General features: G+C 43.7%; 1 protein-coding gene across 3 annotated transcripts in view; it reads left to right on the top strand.

Annotated features, from left to right (window-relative positions):
• The window catches only part of scn5lab (sodium channel, voltage gated, type V-like, alpha b), a 489,515-nt gene that overhangs the window by 183,598 nt on the left and 291,789 nt on the right, over nt 1-14,128 (top strand). For all 3 annotated transcript variants that reach the window (XM_063044491.1, XM_063044492.1, XM_063044490.1), the window contains exons 7-8: nt 3,064-3,155; nt 12,649-12,885. In XM_063044491.1, coding sequence (XP_062900561.1) covers nt 3,064-3,155; nt 12,649-12,885 — 329 coding nt within the window. The remainder of the gene's footprint in view (nt 1-3,063; nt 3,156-12,648; nt 12,886-14,128) is intronic.

Genomic DNA, 14,128 nt, shown 5'->3' with positions numbered 1-14,128 from the left:
CATGGAGACAGATTAGAATTCATTTTTCTCCTTTGAGGACTTGATTTGTGTAAGGTGCAATGAAGCGAATTGAACAATTTTTTTTCATCTGTGAATTGGTTCCATTAAGAAAATGACCCTGCACATGAACATCGATTTCTCCAGCTTCTGGTAATTTCTCTTCCCTCACTTTTCTATCCTTTCCCATTCCCCAGTCTAGCTGCCCTCCTACCCTTCCTCTTCTCTCCTCTCCCCTCCTACCCTTCCTCTTCTCTCCTCTCCCCTCCTATCTTTCCTCTTCTCTTCTCTCCTCTCCCCTCCTACCCCTTCTCTTCTCTCCTCTCCCCTCCTACCCTTCTCTTCTCTCCTCTCCCCTCCTACCCCTTCTCTTCTCTCCTCTCCCCTCCTACCCTTCCTCTTCTCTCCTCTCCCCTCCTACCCTTCTCTTCTCTCCTCTCCCCTCCTACCCTTCCTCCTCTCCTCTCCCCTCCTACCCTTCCTCCTCTCCCCTCCTACCCTTCCTCTTCTCTCCTCTCCCCTCCTACCCTTCCTCTTTTCTCCTCTCCCCTCCTACCCTTCCTCTTCTCTCCTCTCCCCTCCTACCCTGTCTCTTCTCTTCACCTCCCTCTGGTGTCCCTCCTCCTTTCCTTTCTCTCATGACCGATTTTCCTCTCCTATCAGATTTCTTGTTCTTAAGCCCTTTACCTCTTCCACCTATCACCTCCCAGCTTCTACCTTCATCGTCCCTCCCCCACCCATCCACCCACCTCCCCCTCACCTGTCTCACCTGTCACCTGTCACCTTGTACTCCTTCTACCTCCCCCACCACCACCATTTCTTTCTGGCTTCTGCCCCCTTCCTTTCCAGTCCTGCTGCAGGGTCTTGGCCCAAAATGTTGACTGTTGATTTCCCTCCACAGATGCTGTCTGACTTGATAATTTGTTTCTGCATGCTCCGTGTGTTGCTCAAGATCTCTGGCATCTGCAGAGCCCCTTGTGTTTATAGAACAGGCACAGGAGCCCATGATGGTTGTACTGATCCAATTCAATTAGTAATCCAATGGCCAACCTAACTAACCCCCTTTGCCTACACAAGGTCCATATCCTTCCATTTTCCTCACATTCATCTGCCTATCTAAACTCCTCTTAAAAGTTCCTAACGTGTTTGCCACAAACACCACTACAAGCAGTGCATTTCAGGGGAGAAGACCAGGGAGTGCCGCTGAGGAGGGGATCAGCCATGACTGAATGGCGGAGAGTACTTGATGGGCTAATTCTAATTCTACTCCTATGTCTGCAACTGATCTATAACCCGTTGTATTCTTTGCCAGTTTTCCACACTATCCACAACACCATCAAACTTCATATCAACTGCAAACTTATTCACCCACCCATCTACATTTTCATCCAGGTCATTTATATACATCACAAACAGCAGAGGTCCCAGCACACATCCCTGCAGAATACCACATATCATAGACCTCCAGCTAGAGCAAGTCCCTTTGACCACCACCTTCTGTCATCTATGGGAAAGCCAGTTCTGAATCCAAACAGCCAATTTACCATGGATCCCATGCTTCTTAATCTTCTGGATGAGCCTTCTGTGAGAATCCTCGTCAAACGCTTCACTAAAATCCATGTAGCCAATCTCCACAGCTCTACCTTCATCAATCAGCCTCATCATCTCATCAAAATACTCAATCGAGTTAGCAAGGCGTGACTTGCTCCGCACAAAGCCGTGCTGGCTCTCCTTAATTAGGCCATGGTTTTCCAAATGCTCATAAACTCTATCCCTAAGAATTCTCTCCAATAACTTTCCTACCCATGGCATGAGACTCACTGGTCTACAGTTTCCAGGATTATCCATTCCAGAACAATGGAATAACGTAAGCTACTTGCCAGTCCTCCAGGACCTTGCCTATGGCTAAAGAGGACATGAAGATAATGGACAAGACCCAGCAATCTCTTCTCTTGCCTCTCTCAATAACCTGGGCATATCTCATCAGGTCCTGGGGATTTATTCACTTTAGTATTCTTTAAGAGACCCAACACATCTTCTTCCTTTACCTTGAAATGCCCTAGTATATCAATGCACTCGACACTGATCTCCCGATCTTCCACATCCTCTCCTCGGTAAATACTGATGTAAAGTACTTATTAACGACCTCACCCACATCGTCCGCATCCAAGCAAAGCTTCCCCCTTTTATCCTTGAGTTATCCTCTTGCTCCTGATGTATGTATAGAATGCCCTGCGACTCACCTAAATTCTACTTGCCAAAGACTTTTCAAGGCCCTGCTTGGCTTTCCTAATTCTCTTCTTGAGTTCTTTTCTGGCTTCTTTAGAATCCTCAAGGGCTCTGTTGGATTCTAGCTTCCTAAGATTTAAATACTTTTCGTTTTTTTTATGAAGCATGGCCCATCTGTTTTTTGCCTTCTGGACTCATGTGACTTTTAAACTGACTTGTGGTGGTCGGGTGACAATACTGGACGCAGATCGGCATTCCTTTCTCCTCCTTGAGAGCTTGGCTTGTGTAACAGGTGAATCATTTGAGTTTTATCGGTGAATTGGCTCTGTTAACAAAATGAGCCAGGACATGCTGAAGAAGGGAAGTCTTGCCCTCAGGACAGGAATGCAGCTGGGAGCATTCCAAATATGGTCTGCCCAATGCTTTACAAAACCTCTGCAGTACCTCCATGCCTTTATATTCCGGAGCTCTCAGAATGAATACTAACATTATGTTTGCCTTCTTTACTACTGACTCAGGCTGCAAGTTAATCTTGAGGGAATGCTGGACTAGAACTCTGATTTCTGAATTTGCTGACCATTTACGCAGAGGGGGTGAGGATAAGGAGCTCATTACCACAGGGAGGTGATGGATTCAAGGAGGTGCATGAGTGACAAAAGGAGGTCCTGTTTCTGTTGTAAAGGCGGGGGGAGGCAGGAGGCATGAGTGAAGCTTTAAGAGTGGCACAGTCTGAATCAAAAGGGTCCCTACTGTTTGAAGGCAAGTGTGGATAGTGGGTAAAGCTGGAAGGTGTGTGTGTGTGTTGCCGTTCCAAATAACTGTGCTTTCACTCTTCAGGTATGTAACAGAGTTCGTAAACCTCGGCAATGTTTCCGCTCTCCGAACATTCAGAGTATTGAGGGCGTTGAAAACCATTTCCGTTATCCCAGGTAAGAGTTCCTACAAGGTTAGTGCTGTCTGTCCTCCCTCTCCTTTCTCTTCCACTCCATTTGTCACAGGAGTGTGGCTGAGCTCTGCGGGAGCCCAGTTATGTCTGGGTCCTGCCAGAGCAGAGTCAGGTTATACACTAATGATTGTGTGAACTTTCATAAATAGCCTTATTCAACTTGGGAAATAAAGTTGCTCATTTGGGACGTTAGCAAAAATGATTTTAAAATATTCAATTATGTCATTACTTTTTCCAATTGACCACATTAGGCTGTTACTCAAGATTAGATGAGGTTATTTTAGATTAGATTATGTTTATTTGTCATACAGGGAAATGTGTCATTTGTGACAACAGCCAACACAGTCTGAGGATGTGCTGGACAGCCCACAAGTGTCGCCATTCTTCCAGCACCAACATAGCATGTCCACAACTTACTAACCTTAATGTGTTTGGAATGTGGAGCACCCGGAGGAAACCCACACGGTCATGGGATGAACGTACAAACTCCTTACAGACAGTGGTGGGAATTAAACACCTATGCTGGCGGTGTAACAGCTTTACACATAGTACTATGCTACTGTGCCATTTCAGGATGAGAAAATGAAACGGGAATCTTGTCACTCTCTTTTTCAGTATTTTTCCTATAAGGCAAAGGGAGGCTATTCGGCTCATTGAGTTTATGCCAGCTCTCAGAGTAATCCCACCATTCCCATTCCTGCACTTATTTCTCTGTACCCTATTCTCAGTCACACAGTTGCAGAAAGAAAGAAGTACAAAACTTCAAAAGCAATTACTACAGCACAGAAACTGGCCCTTTGGCCCATCTAGTCTATGCTGAACTGATCTTATGCCTAGTCCTTTCAACTGGCATGTGAGCCATTACCTCCATACCTATCTCATCCATATACCTATCCATATAATTGTACTCACATCTACCATTTCCACTGGCAGTTCGTTCCACACTCACACCACCCTCTGAGTGAAGAAGATCCCCTTCAGGTTTATGTTAAATATTTCACCTTTCATCTTAAACCCAGGGGTTCCCAACCTTATTTTCACCGCGGACCGGTTTAATATTGACAATATTCTTGCAGACTGGCTGACCGGGGGCGGGGGGTGTTCAAGTATGGTTAAACTTACCTCAACATGTCTTTTACAGTTAGAGTCGCCAACTTTCTCACTCCCAAATAAGGGACAAAAGTAGCAGTCAAACCCGGGACACTTTACCCCAGGAAAGACTACCATGACCATGAAGCCTTGCATGGGCACCTGTATGCGCATGTGATGTGCGCATGCGCGTACGTGCTGATTTTTCCTCCCGCAGATCGGTTTTCCTTCATCTTCCTGACTATACTGTACATACATTATTTCTACTTTATATAGTCTGTGTATTTATCATATCATTCCTGCTTCTATTATATGTTAGTGTTATTTATTTTTGGTTTTATGTGTTATTTGGTATGATTTGTTAGGTTACTTTTTGGGTCTGGGAACACTCAAAAATTTTTCCCAAATAAATTAATGGTAATTGCTTTTTCGCTTTACGCTATTTCGGCACGAAAGGTTTCATAGGAACACTCTACCTTAGTGGGGGAAATACGGGACAAATCAATTTAGCCCAATATACGAGATGTCCCAGCAAATACGGGACAGTTGGCAACCCTATGTTCAAGTTCAACAGTGCGTGACAGGGAATGAGGAAAGGTGCAGCTGACTCATATTGTTTCCTCATGACCCGGTAGCACATGCTTTGCATGTGGTTGGGGACTGCTGCCCTAAACCTATGACCTCTAGTTCTCATCTCACCCAATTTGTGGGGAGAAAGCTTGCTTGCATTCACCCTGTCTATACCCCTCATCATTTTGTAGACCTCTATCAAACCTCCCCTCATTCTCTAATCCTCCAAGGAATAAAGTCCAAACCTATTCAACCTTCCCTGGTTGTATCACAGCCTAGTATGGAAACACCAATGTCCTTGAATGGAAATTCCTACAAAATGTAGTGAATATGGCCCAGTCCATCACAGGTAAAGCCCTCCCCACCATTGAACACATCTACACGGAGTTCTGTCGTAGGAAAGCAGCATCCATCATCAGAGACTCCCACCACAGATCATGCTCTCTTCTCACTGCTGCCACCAGGAAGGTGGTACAAGAGCATCAGGACTCACACCACCAGGTTCAGGAAAAGTTGTTACCCCTCAACCATCAGGCTCTTGATCCAAAGGGGATAACTTCATTCAACATCATCAATGAAATATTCCCACAACCTATGGGCTCACTTTCAAGGACTCTTCCTCTCATGCTCTCAATATTTATCACAGTACTTATTTATTATTATTATTACCAATATTTAAAATTTCTTTTTCTATTTGCAAACTTTGTTGTCTTTTGCACACTGGCTGTCCACCCCGTTGGTTTGGTCTTTCATTGATCCTATTATGGTAACTGGATTTATTGAGTATGCCCACAAGAAAATGAATCAGTGTAGTATATGGTGAGATATATGTACTTTTGATAATAAATTCACTTTGATCGTTGAACCTTGAACCTTGTTGCTGCTGCTTCTGTTGTTCTGAGGAACACTTTGGATGTGTTGACACCAACGTTGACGCCAGAAGGTGTGGTGACACGTGGGTGCAGCACATCCGTGGCTTTGCTGCCTGTTAACACAGACAACATATTTCAGTGTATGTTTTCGATGTACGTGTGATAAATAAATAAATCAGAATCATTTTACATCTAAGAATTGATTCCTTTGCTAACAGTTGAAGGGGCACTGAGAAGCCAGTTCAGTTCTGGCAGTGAAACAAGACTTTAGCCGTGGTAAAATTCACAACAGCTTTCAGAGCTGATTCGTTTGCTTTGGCACTGATAAGGTTTCAGATTGAGTTACGTTGTATGTTTGTTTTAATTGGTTATCCCTGTTTGAGAAAGGCGCGTTGTCCTGTTAGTTTCCAGACTTTTTCTCCTTCTTAGGTGGTGCTTGGGGATTGAGGATGCCTTATTTCCATTCCTGTTCCGCATGGAGCGCAATGTCCACATTGTTGTGCCGAACCAATTAAACACGTAACTCGTTTAGTATCCATACCCCTCCATTCTCTGAGCTTTCACGAGCATATCTAAGAGCCTCTTACACACCTGTATTGTATTTCCCATCACTTTGCAGCAGGTTCCAGGTACCCACCACTCCCTGTGTAAAGTAATTAAACTTGGCCCACACATCTCCTTCAAATTTACCCCCAGCAGCACACAGACCATTATCAAATAAGTTCAGTCAAAACGAAGCCTTAAAAACTCGCCCTCCAGTACTAGACATTTCAGCTCTGGGAATAAAGAGATACCAGGTCTATACTCTATGTCTCTTGTAATCTTCTCTCAGGTCTCCCCTCAGCCTCTGCTGCCCCTAAGCTCTCCACGTGCCCCTCATTCCAGGCAAACATCATCTGCACCCTCTCCAACGTCTTCCTGTAATGGGGTGACCAGAGGGGAGTTCTTTAGGGTTTGAGGTGAATGATTACATTGCTGTGGGAAGAATAGATTGGCGGACTTATTACGTATTCTGGCCACCACAACATGAACCTCTCTTTCCTTTTTGCTCATGTTTTTAATGAGAAGGAATAATTGAAGAAGTAACCTTTTCCACCAATTCTGGACACTATTGTGTGAGATATATATAGTGTTAATTGCCTGGTACCTTGCATGGTGACTGCCCACTCTTGGGTGGACTCATTTGTAATTAATTATGGGGTAGAATTGCATGGTAAGGTACGGGTGGGTGTTCTTGTTTGGTATGAGCAACTCGTAGATAAAAACCTTAGTGAGCTTTATAGTTCTTGTCCTGATGATCAGTTTGTGGGTTGTTGGAACAAAATTATTCACCCCTTTAACCTCATTCTCCCAGTGCCAAGAGTTCATGTTAAAATAAATTACTTTGCAATTATTTTGTATCCCACGGACATTCTCTATTGTTGACTGCACCGACACTCGCATACATATTTGCCCTGGATTTTGATGTAACCCTGGGTTAGAAAGGGTTGAAATGGAATTCCACTTTCTGATAATCATAAAGTACCATTAAGTTAGTCTGAATAACATAACAATAATAAACCAATTCTAACTCCAATTAACCAATTTCAATTCCAATTCCAATCTGAATAAACCAATTATAGTTCCAATAATCCAATTCCAATTCTAGTAAACCAAATTGAATTCCAATTCACTTCCCCAATTCAAATAAACCAATTTCAATTCCAATAAACAGATTCCAATTCCAATAAACTGATTTCAATTCTAATTCCAATTCAATAAACCAATTTCAATTCCAATAAACAAATTTTAATTCCAATTCCAATCCGAATAAACCAATTATAATTCCAATAATCCAATTCCAATTCTAATAAACCAATTTCAATTCCAATAAACAATTCCAATTCCAATAAACAATTCCAATTCCAATAAACAAATTTCAATTCCAATAAACAATTCCAATTCCAATAAACAATTCCAATTTCAGTAAATCAATTCCAATACTATTTCAAATAAATCAATTCCATTTGCAATTCAAATAAACCAATACCAATTCCAATTCCAATAAACCAATTCCATTTCCAATTCCACTAAACTGATCCAATAGAACTGTTGCCTAGTGGTTAGCACAACACTTTACGGTATCAGTGAGCTGGGTTGTTCTCCTGTCGCTGTCTGTAAGGAGTTTGTACGTTTTCTCCGTGAACTCGTGGGTTTCCTCTGGGTGCTCTGGTTTCCTCCCACAGTCCAAAGATGTACTGGTTGGGTAAATTAATTGATCATTGTAAATTGTCCCTTGATTAGGCTAGGATTAAAATTTGGGGAATGCTGGGCAGTGTAGCTTGAAGGGCCAACTGCACACTGTATGCCACTAAATAAGTAAATCAAATCCAATTCCAATTCCAATTAACTCATTCCATTCCACGGATGCTGCTCAGCCTGCAGAGTTCTTCCAGCAAATTGCTAGTTTACGTCAATTTATGTTTGTGGATTTCTGTTTGGCTTTCAACACTATTGTCCCACAGGCCTCAGTGAACAAACTCCTCAGTCTAAATAAAAATCTATGCAACTGGATGTAGGGCTTCCAAACCAACAAACCTCAAGTAGTCAGGATGCACAACTGCTCCATGCCCCCAACCACCACTACTTTGTCACTTCCTGTCGGTCACCTTGTGTACAGACACTTCTGTCCTAGCGTCACATGATAGACATGCACTCAATCTATGTATATAAGCTGACTTATGCATTTATATTTATTTATTGTGGTTTTTGAATTATTTTGTGTTCTTTATCTTAGTGTTTTTTGTGTGGCCTCAGTTCCGGGGGAAACAGTTGTTCCATTCTCCTTTACACCTGTGTACTGGAAATGACATTAAACAATCTTGAATTTTGAATCCTGGTTCTGTCCAGGTTTCTTGTGTGTCGAAAGCAGAATAAGATAGGTCAGGCAGCATCTGTGGGGAGAGAAACTGGGTAAAGATATCAGTTGTGATGGAAGTTCTTTCTTGAAACATTAACCATCTAGGTATCCTTGATGGGTGAAACAGTATTTCCAGCTCCACCTTTAATCTAAAATAAACATTTCTTCAAGTACTTTTGCTGACATTTCTGTCTCCCTTCCAGCTCCATTTTGTGGCTGAGGGTGGTTTGCAAAACCTATGTGTCTTCTGGGGACAATAAACTGTTTGACAATTTTTATGGAGGCAAATGAAACTGTTGGTTGTCATTAGCTCCCAGCTCCCATGGTAGCCTACTTCAGCATGAACAGACACTGCCTTCTTCATTACAACCATCAGAGAGGAGGTACCAGGAGCCTGAAGACACACACTCAATGTTTCTTCCCCTCCGTCATCAGGTTTCTGAACGGACTGTGAACTAACCCATGAATACTACCTCTCTCTGTTTTTGCTCTCTTTCTGCAGTGCTCATTTAATTTAATTTATTTACATTTAATTTACTTAATTTTATATATATTTCTTATTGGAACTTATGGTTTTTTAATGTACTGCACTGTCCTGCTGCTGCTGTAAAACAACAAAAGCCACGCCGTATGTTGGTGATAATGAACCTGATTCTACATTTGAAGGCAGAAACGTGATGGGTACGCTGGCATTCACGGTAGCGTAGTGGTTAGCGATTCCCATCGCTGTCTGTAAGGAGTTTGTACGTTCTCCCCGTGACCACGTGGGTCTCCTCCAGGTGCCTCGGTTTCCTCCCATTTTCCAAAGGTGTACGGTTAGGTTTATTGAGCTGTGCGCATGCTGTGTTGGCGCTGGAAGTGTGGCACACGCGTGAAATTTGATTTCATGTAAGCAACACACTTCACTGTATGTATCAATGTACATGCAACAAGTGAAGCTAATCTTTATGTTAATCATTGACTCGCTGTCAGCCGCTCTTGGCGACAGTGGTGAAGTTACCATTTGGCACCATAGCAACCAGAACAATATGGATGGAGAATTGGGTGCAATGTAGACTGAGTTATGGGACGAGATTGAGCAGGTTGGGACTTCATTTAATGAAGAGTAGGAGAATGAGGGATGATCTTATTGAGGTATATAAAGGCATGAGGGGTGTAGATAGGGAATGTGCACAGCCCTTATACCTCACCTGCCCATCATTTCCCTCTGGTGCACCTCCTTCTTCCCTTTCTTTTATAGTCCACTCTCCTCTCCTATCAGATGCCTTCTTCTTCATCCCTTTACCTTTTCAACCTATTGCCTCCCATCTTCTCACTTCAACCCTCCCTCCCTACCCACACCCAGCTTCCCCCGCACGTGGCTTCACCTTTCACCTGCCAGCTTGTACTCCTTCCTCTCTTCCCATCTTCTTAATCTGGCTTCCTCCCCCTTCCCATCCAGTCCTGATGAAGGGTCTCAGCCCGAAACGCTGTCTGTTTATTCCTCTCCATAGATGCTGCCTGACTTGCTGAGTTTCTCCAGCATTTTGTGTGTGTTGCTTGAGATTTCCAGCATCTGCAGAATCTTTTGTGTTTCTTCCCCAGGGATGGGAAATCAGGGACATACTGCAGGTTTAAGATAGGAGGACACTTACAGCTTGGGGTGGTGGAGTTCAGAATTCAATTCCGGTGTCCCCTGTAAGGAAGCGTGTACGCCTTCCCATGTGCACACAGAATTCCTCCGTGTGCTCTGGTTTCCTCCCAAATAGTCTAAAGACGTACCAGCTAGAGGGTTAACTGGTCATCGTAAATTGTCTTGTGATTAGGTTAGGGTTAAATCGGTGGATTGCTAGGCGTCCCGGCTCGGTGGGTCGGAAGGGACTGTTATGCGCTGTACCGCTAAATAAATAAAGTAAGTATTTTCCACTAAACACCTGCAAGAAAATGAATCATTTTTTGATAATAAATTTATTTTGAATTTGACATTTTAAAATTACAGCCCTTTGTTTTGGTTCTGGGTCCTCCTGCCATAAGTTGAGGATGACTCACCCAAACTAGGATCTCTTGAAACTTTTATGTGACAGCTTTTCTTGAGCCAAATGGGACAGTTGGTTTCCATCCAGCTTTAGCTCCTCTGGTAATTTATATGAATTTATACAACAATGCCATGTGTGATGCTGGTGAGGCTACACTTGGAATCCTGCATGTAGTGCAGGTTGCCTGGGTTATAGGAAAAATGTCATCAAGCTGGGAAAAGTGCAGGAAGGACTCACAAGGGTGTTTCCCCGGCTGGAGGTTTTGGCCTGTAAGGAGAGACTTTAACCCCTTCCCTAAGAAAGGAGGTGCTGATGTTGGAGAGGGTCCAGAGGTGGTTCACGACAATGGCCCCGGGAATGAAAGGGTTAACGTATGAGTGTTTGATTGCTCTGGGCCCACACTCGCTGGAATTCAAAAGAATGAAGGGGGTTCTCATTGAAACCTATTGAATATTGAAAGGCCTAGACAGAATTGACATGGAGAGGGTGTTTCCTTTAGTGGGGGATTCTGGGACTGGAAGGCACAGCCTCACAATAGAGGGATGTCCTATATAAAACAGAGAGGAGGTGAATCTGTGGAATTCATTGCCACAGTTGAGTATATTTAAAGCAGGGCTTCATAGTTTCTTGATTAATCAGGATGTCAAAAGTTATGGGAAGAAGGCAGGAGAATGGGGTTGAGAGGGATAATAAATCAGCCAAGATGAAGTGGCAGAGCCGAATGTCCTAATTCTGCTCCTGTGTCCCGTGGTCTTACTGAGTCTTTTCTCTGGAATGTAGGAAGCTGAGAGGATTATGAAATCATGAGGGGCATAGATAAGTAGATGGCCACAATCTATTTCACAGGGAAGGGGGACTCTAAAAGTAGAATCAGAATCAGGTTTAATATCACCGGCATATGTCGTGAAATTTGTTAACTTAGTGGCAGCAGTTCATTATAGATATAGAAAATATAGAAAATTTTGTAAATATAGAAAAAATTTAAATAAATCCATTACAGTAAGTATATATATGTATATTAAATAGTTGAATTAAAAATAGTGCAACAGAGATAATATAGATTCAAAAAGTGAGGTAGTGTTAAAGGATTTAACATCCATTTAGGAATCGGATGGCAGAGGGGAAGAAGCTGTTCCTGAATTGCTGAGTGTGTGCCTTCAGGCTTCTGTACCTCCTCCCTGACGGTAACAGTGAGAAGAGGGCATGCCCTGGGTGCTGGGGGTCCTTAATGATGGATACCGCCTTTCTGAGGCACCACTCCTTGAAGGTGTCTTGGATACTGCAGAGGCTAGTATCCATGATGGAGCTGGCTAATTTTACAACTTTCTGTAGCTTTCTTCACCCCATACTAGACAGTGATGCCGCCTGTCAGAATTCTCTCCACGGTACATCTATAGAAGTTTTCAAGTGTTTTAGGTGACATGCCTAATCTCCTCAAACCCCTAATGGAATGTAGCTACAGATTTGCCTTTTTTATAGCTGCATCATTATGATGGGACCAGGTTAGATTCTCAGAGATAGCAACCCATCCCCCCAGGACCTTGAAGCTGCTCACTCGCTCACTCTCTCCACTTCTGATCCCTCTATGAGGATCAGTTCATGTTCCTTCATCTTACCCTTTCTGAAGTCCACAATCCGCTCTTTGGTCTTGCTGACGTTGAATGCCAGGTTGTTGCCGTGACACCACTCCACTAGCTGGTATATTTCATTCCTGTACGCCCTCTTGTCTCCATCTGAGATTTTGCCAGGATGTATGTTTAAGGTGAGAGGGGAAAGGAAATCTTTTTAAAGGGATATGAGGGGCAACCTTTTCCACTCAGAGGCTGGTGGGCAGCTGGGTCGAGCTGCCTGAGGACATGGTAGAGGGCACACTACAGGAAGAAGTTTGACTAGGTCTTAGCCTGGATTGGAGCCCTTCATCATGGGGAGAGATTGGACAGGCATTCTTATCCATTATTTCATGTTTAGCCAATCTCATGATAACAGAGACTGCATTCTCTCCAATAAGCCATGCTTTCTATTTCCTCGCAGGTTTAAAGACCATTGTGGGTGCATTGATACAGTCAGTGAAGAAGCTTGCGGACGTCATGATTCTGACTGTGTTCTGCCTCAGCGTCTTTGCCCTTATTGGCCTCCAGCTCTTCATGGGGAACCTGCGACAGAAGTGTGTGCGAGACTGGCGGATCTTCAACGGGACCACGCTGAACGAAACGGGCAACTACACTTGGCCTTGGAACGAGACGTTTGAAGAGTTCATTGACAAGAAAGGTAAGCCTGACATCACATCGTCTTACAAAGATCAGGGTCTATACGTGGAATCTGAAAGCCAGGGAGTTGTAATAGCGTAGAAAAGGCCATTCAGTCTGTCGAGTCCATGCCAGCTCTTTTCTGAGCAACCACTAGTGAAATCAGAGGCAGAATCGGGTTTATTATTATTGACCTATGTCATGAAATTTGTTGTTCTGTGGCAGTAGTACAGTACAAGACATAAGAATAATTTTAGGTTACAACAAGAAGCAAAATATAAGCAAACAGTGCAAAAACAAAGTGAAATAGTGAGGCAGCATTCACGGGTTCAAGGACCATTCAGAGATCTAATGGCAGAAGGGAAGGAGCTGTTCCAAAAACGACTGTGCATCTTCTACCTCCTTGGAGGCTCTTGTACCTCCTCCCTGGTGGTAGTAATGAGATTTGTGGATTTGTTCGTCCATTATGTGTGACATGGGCACTCATGTTCCTTTCCGTGACCATGATTGTTCCTGGCAAATTTTTCTGCAGAAGTTGTTTGCCATTGCCTTCTTCTGATCAGTGTCTTTACAAGACGGGTGACCCCAACCATTATCAATACTCTTCAGAGTTTGTCTGCCTGGTGTCAGTGGTCACATAACCAGGACTTGTGATAAACACCGGCTGCTCGAATGACCATCCACCGCCTGCTCCCATGGCTTCACACAACCCTGATCGGGGGCTAAGCAGGTGCTACACCTCGCCCAAGGGTGACCTGCTGGCTAGCGGAGAGAAGGAGCACCTTACATCTCCTTTGGTAGAGACATATCTCCACCCCGTCCTGGATCAAGCAACCTTAATGATGGATGTTACCCTCCCGCTCCCTTGCTCTCTCTTCCTGTGGCCCTGCAAAGTATTCTGACCCAAAGTCTTTGGTTTATTTTAGAGCCGCTCCTTCATTCCCCTGAAGCCCAGGAAACATTCTAACCTGAGATTCTGCAGATACTGGAAATCTTGAGCAAGGCAAACAAAATGCAGGAGAAACTCGGCAGGTCAGGCAGCATCTGTGGAGGGAAATAGACAGTCGACGTTTCATGCTGAGACCCTCTGTCAGGACTGGGAAGGAGGGAGGAAATGTTATAGGTGGTATGTGGCTAAAGAAGAAGGAATCCGATAGTAGAGGACAGTGAGAAGGAGGAGAAAGCTACCATCAGGAAGCAGGTACAGGAGCCTGAAGACACACACTCAATAATTCAGGTGTAGCTTCTTACCTCTGCCATCAGAT

The sequence above is a fragment of the Mobula hypostoma genome, chromosome 3 (assembly GCF_963921235.1).
Source record: "Mobula hypostoma chromosome 3, sMobHyp1.1, whole genome shotgun sequence".
Classification (NCBI taxonomy): domain Eukaryota; kingdom Metazoa; phylum Chordata; class Chondrichthyes; order Myliobatiformes; family Myliobatidae; genus Mobula; species Mobula hypostoma.
This window is presented reverse-complemented; position numbering and strand designations above follow the sequence as displayed.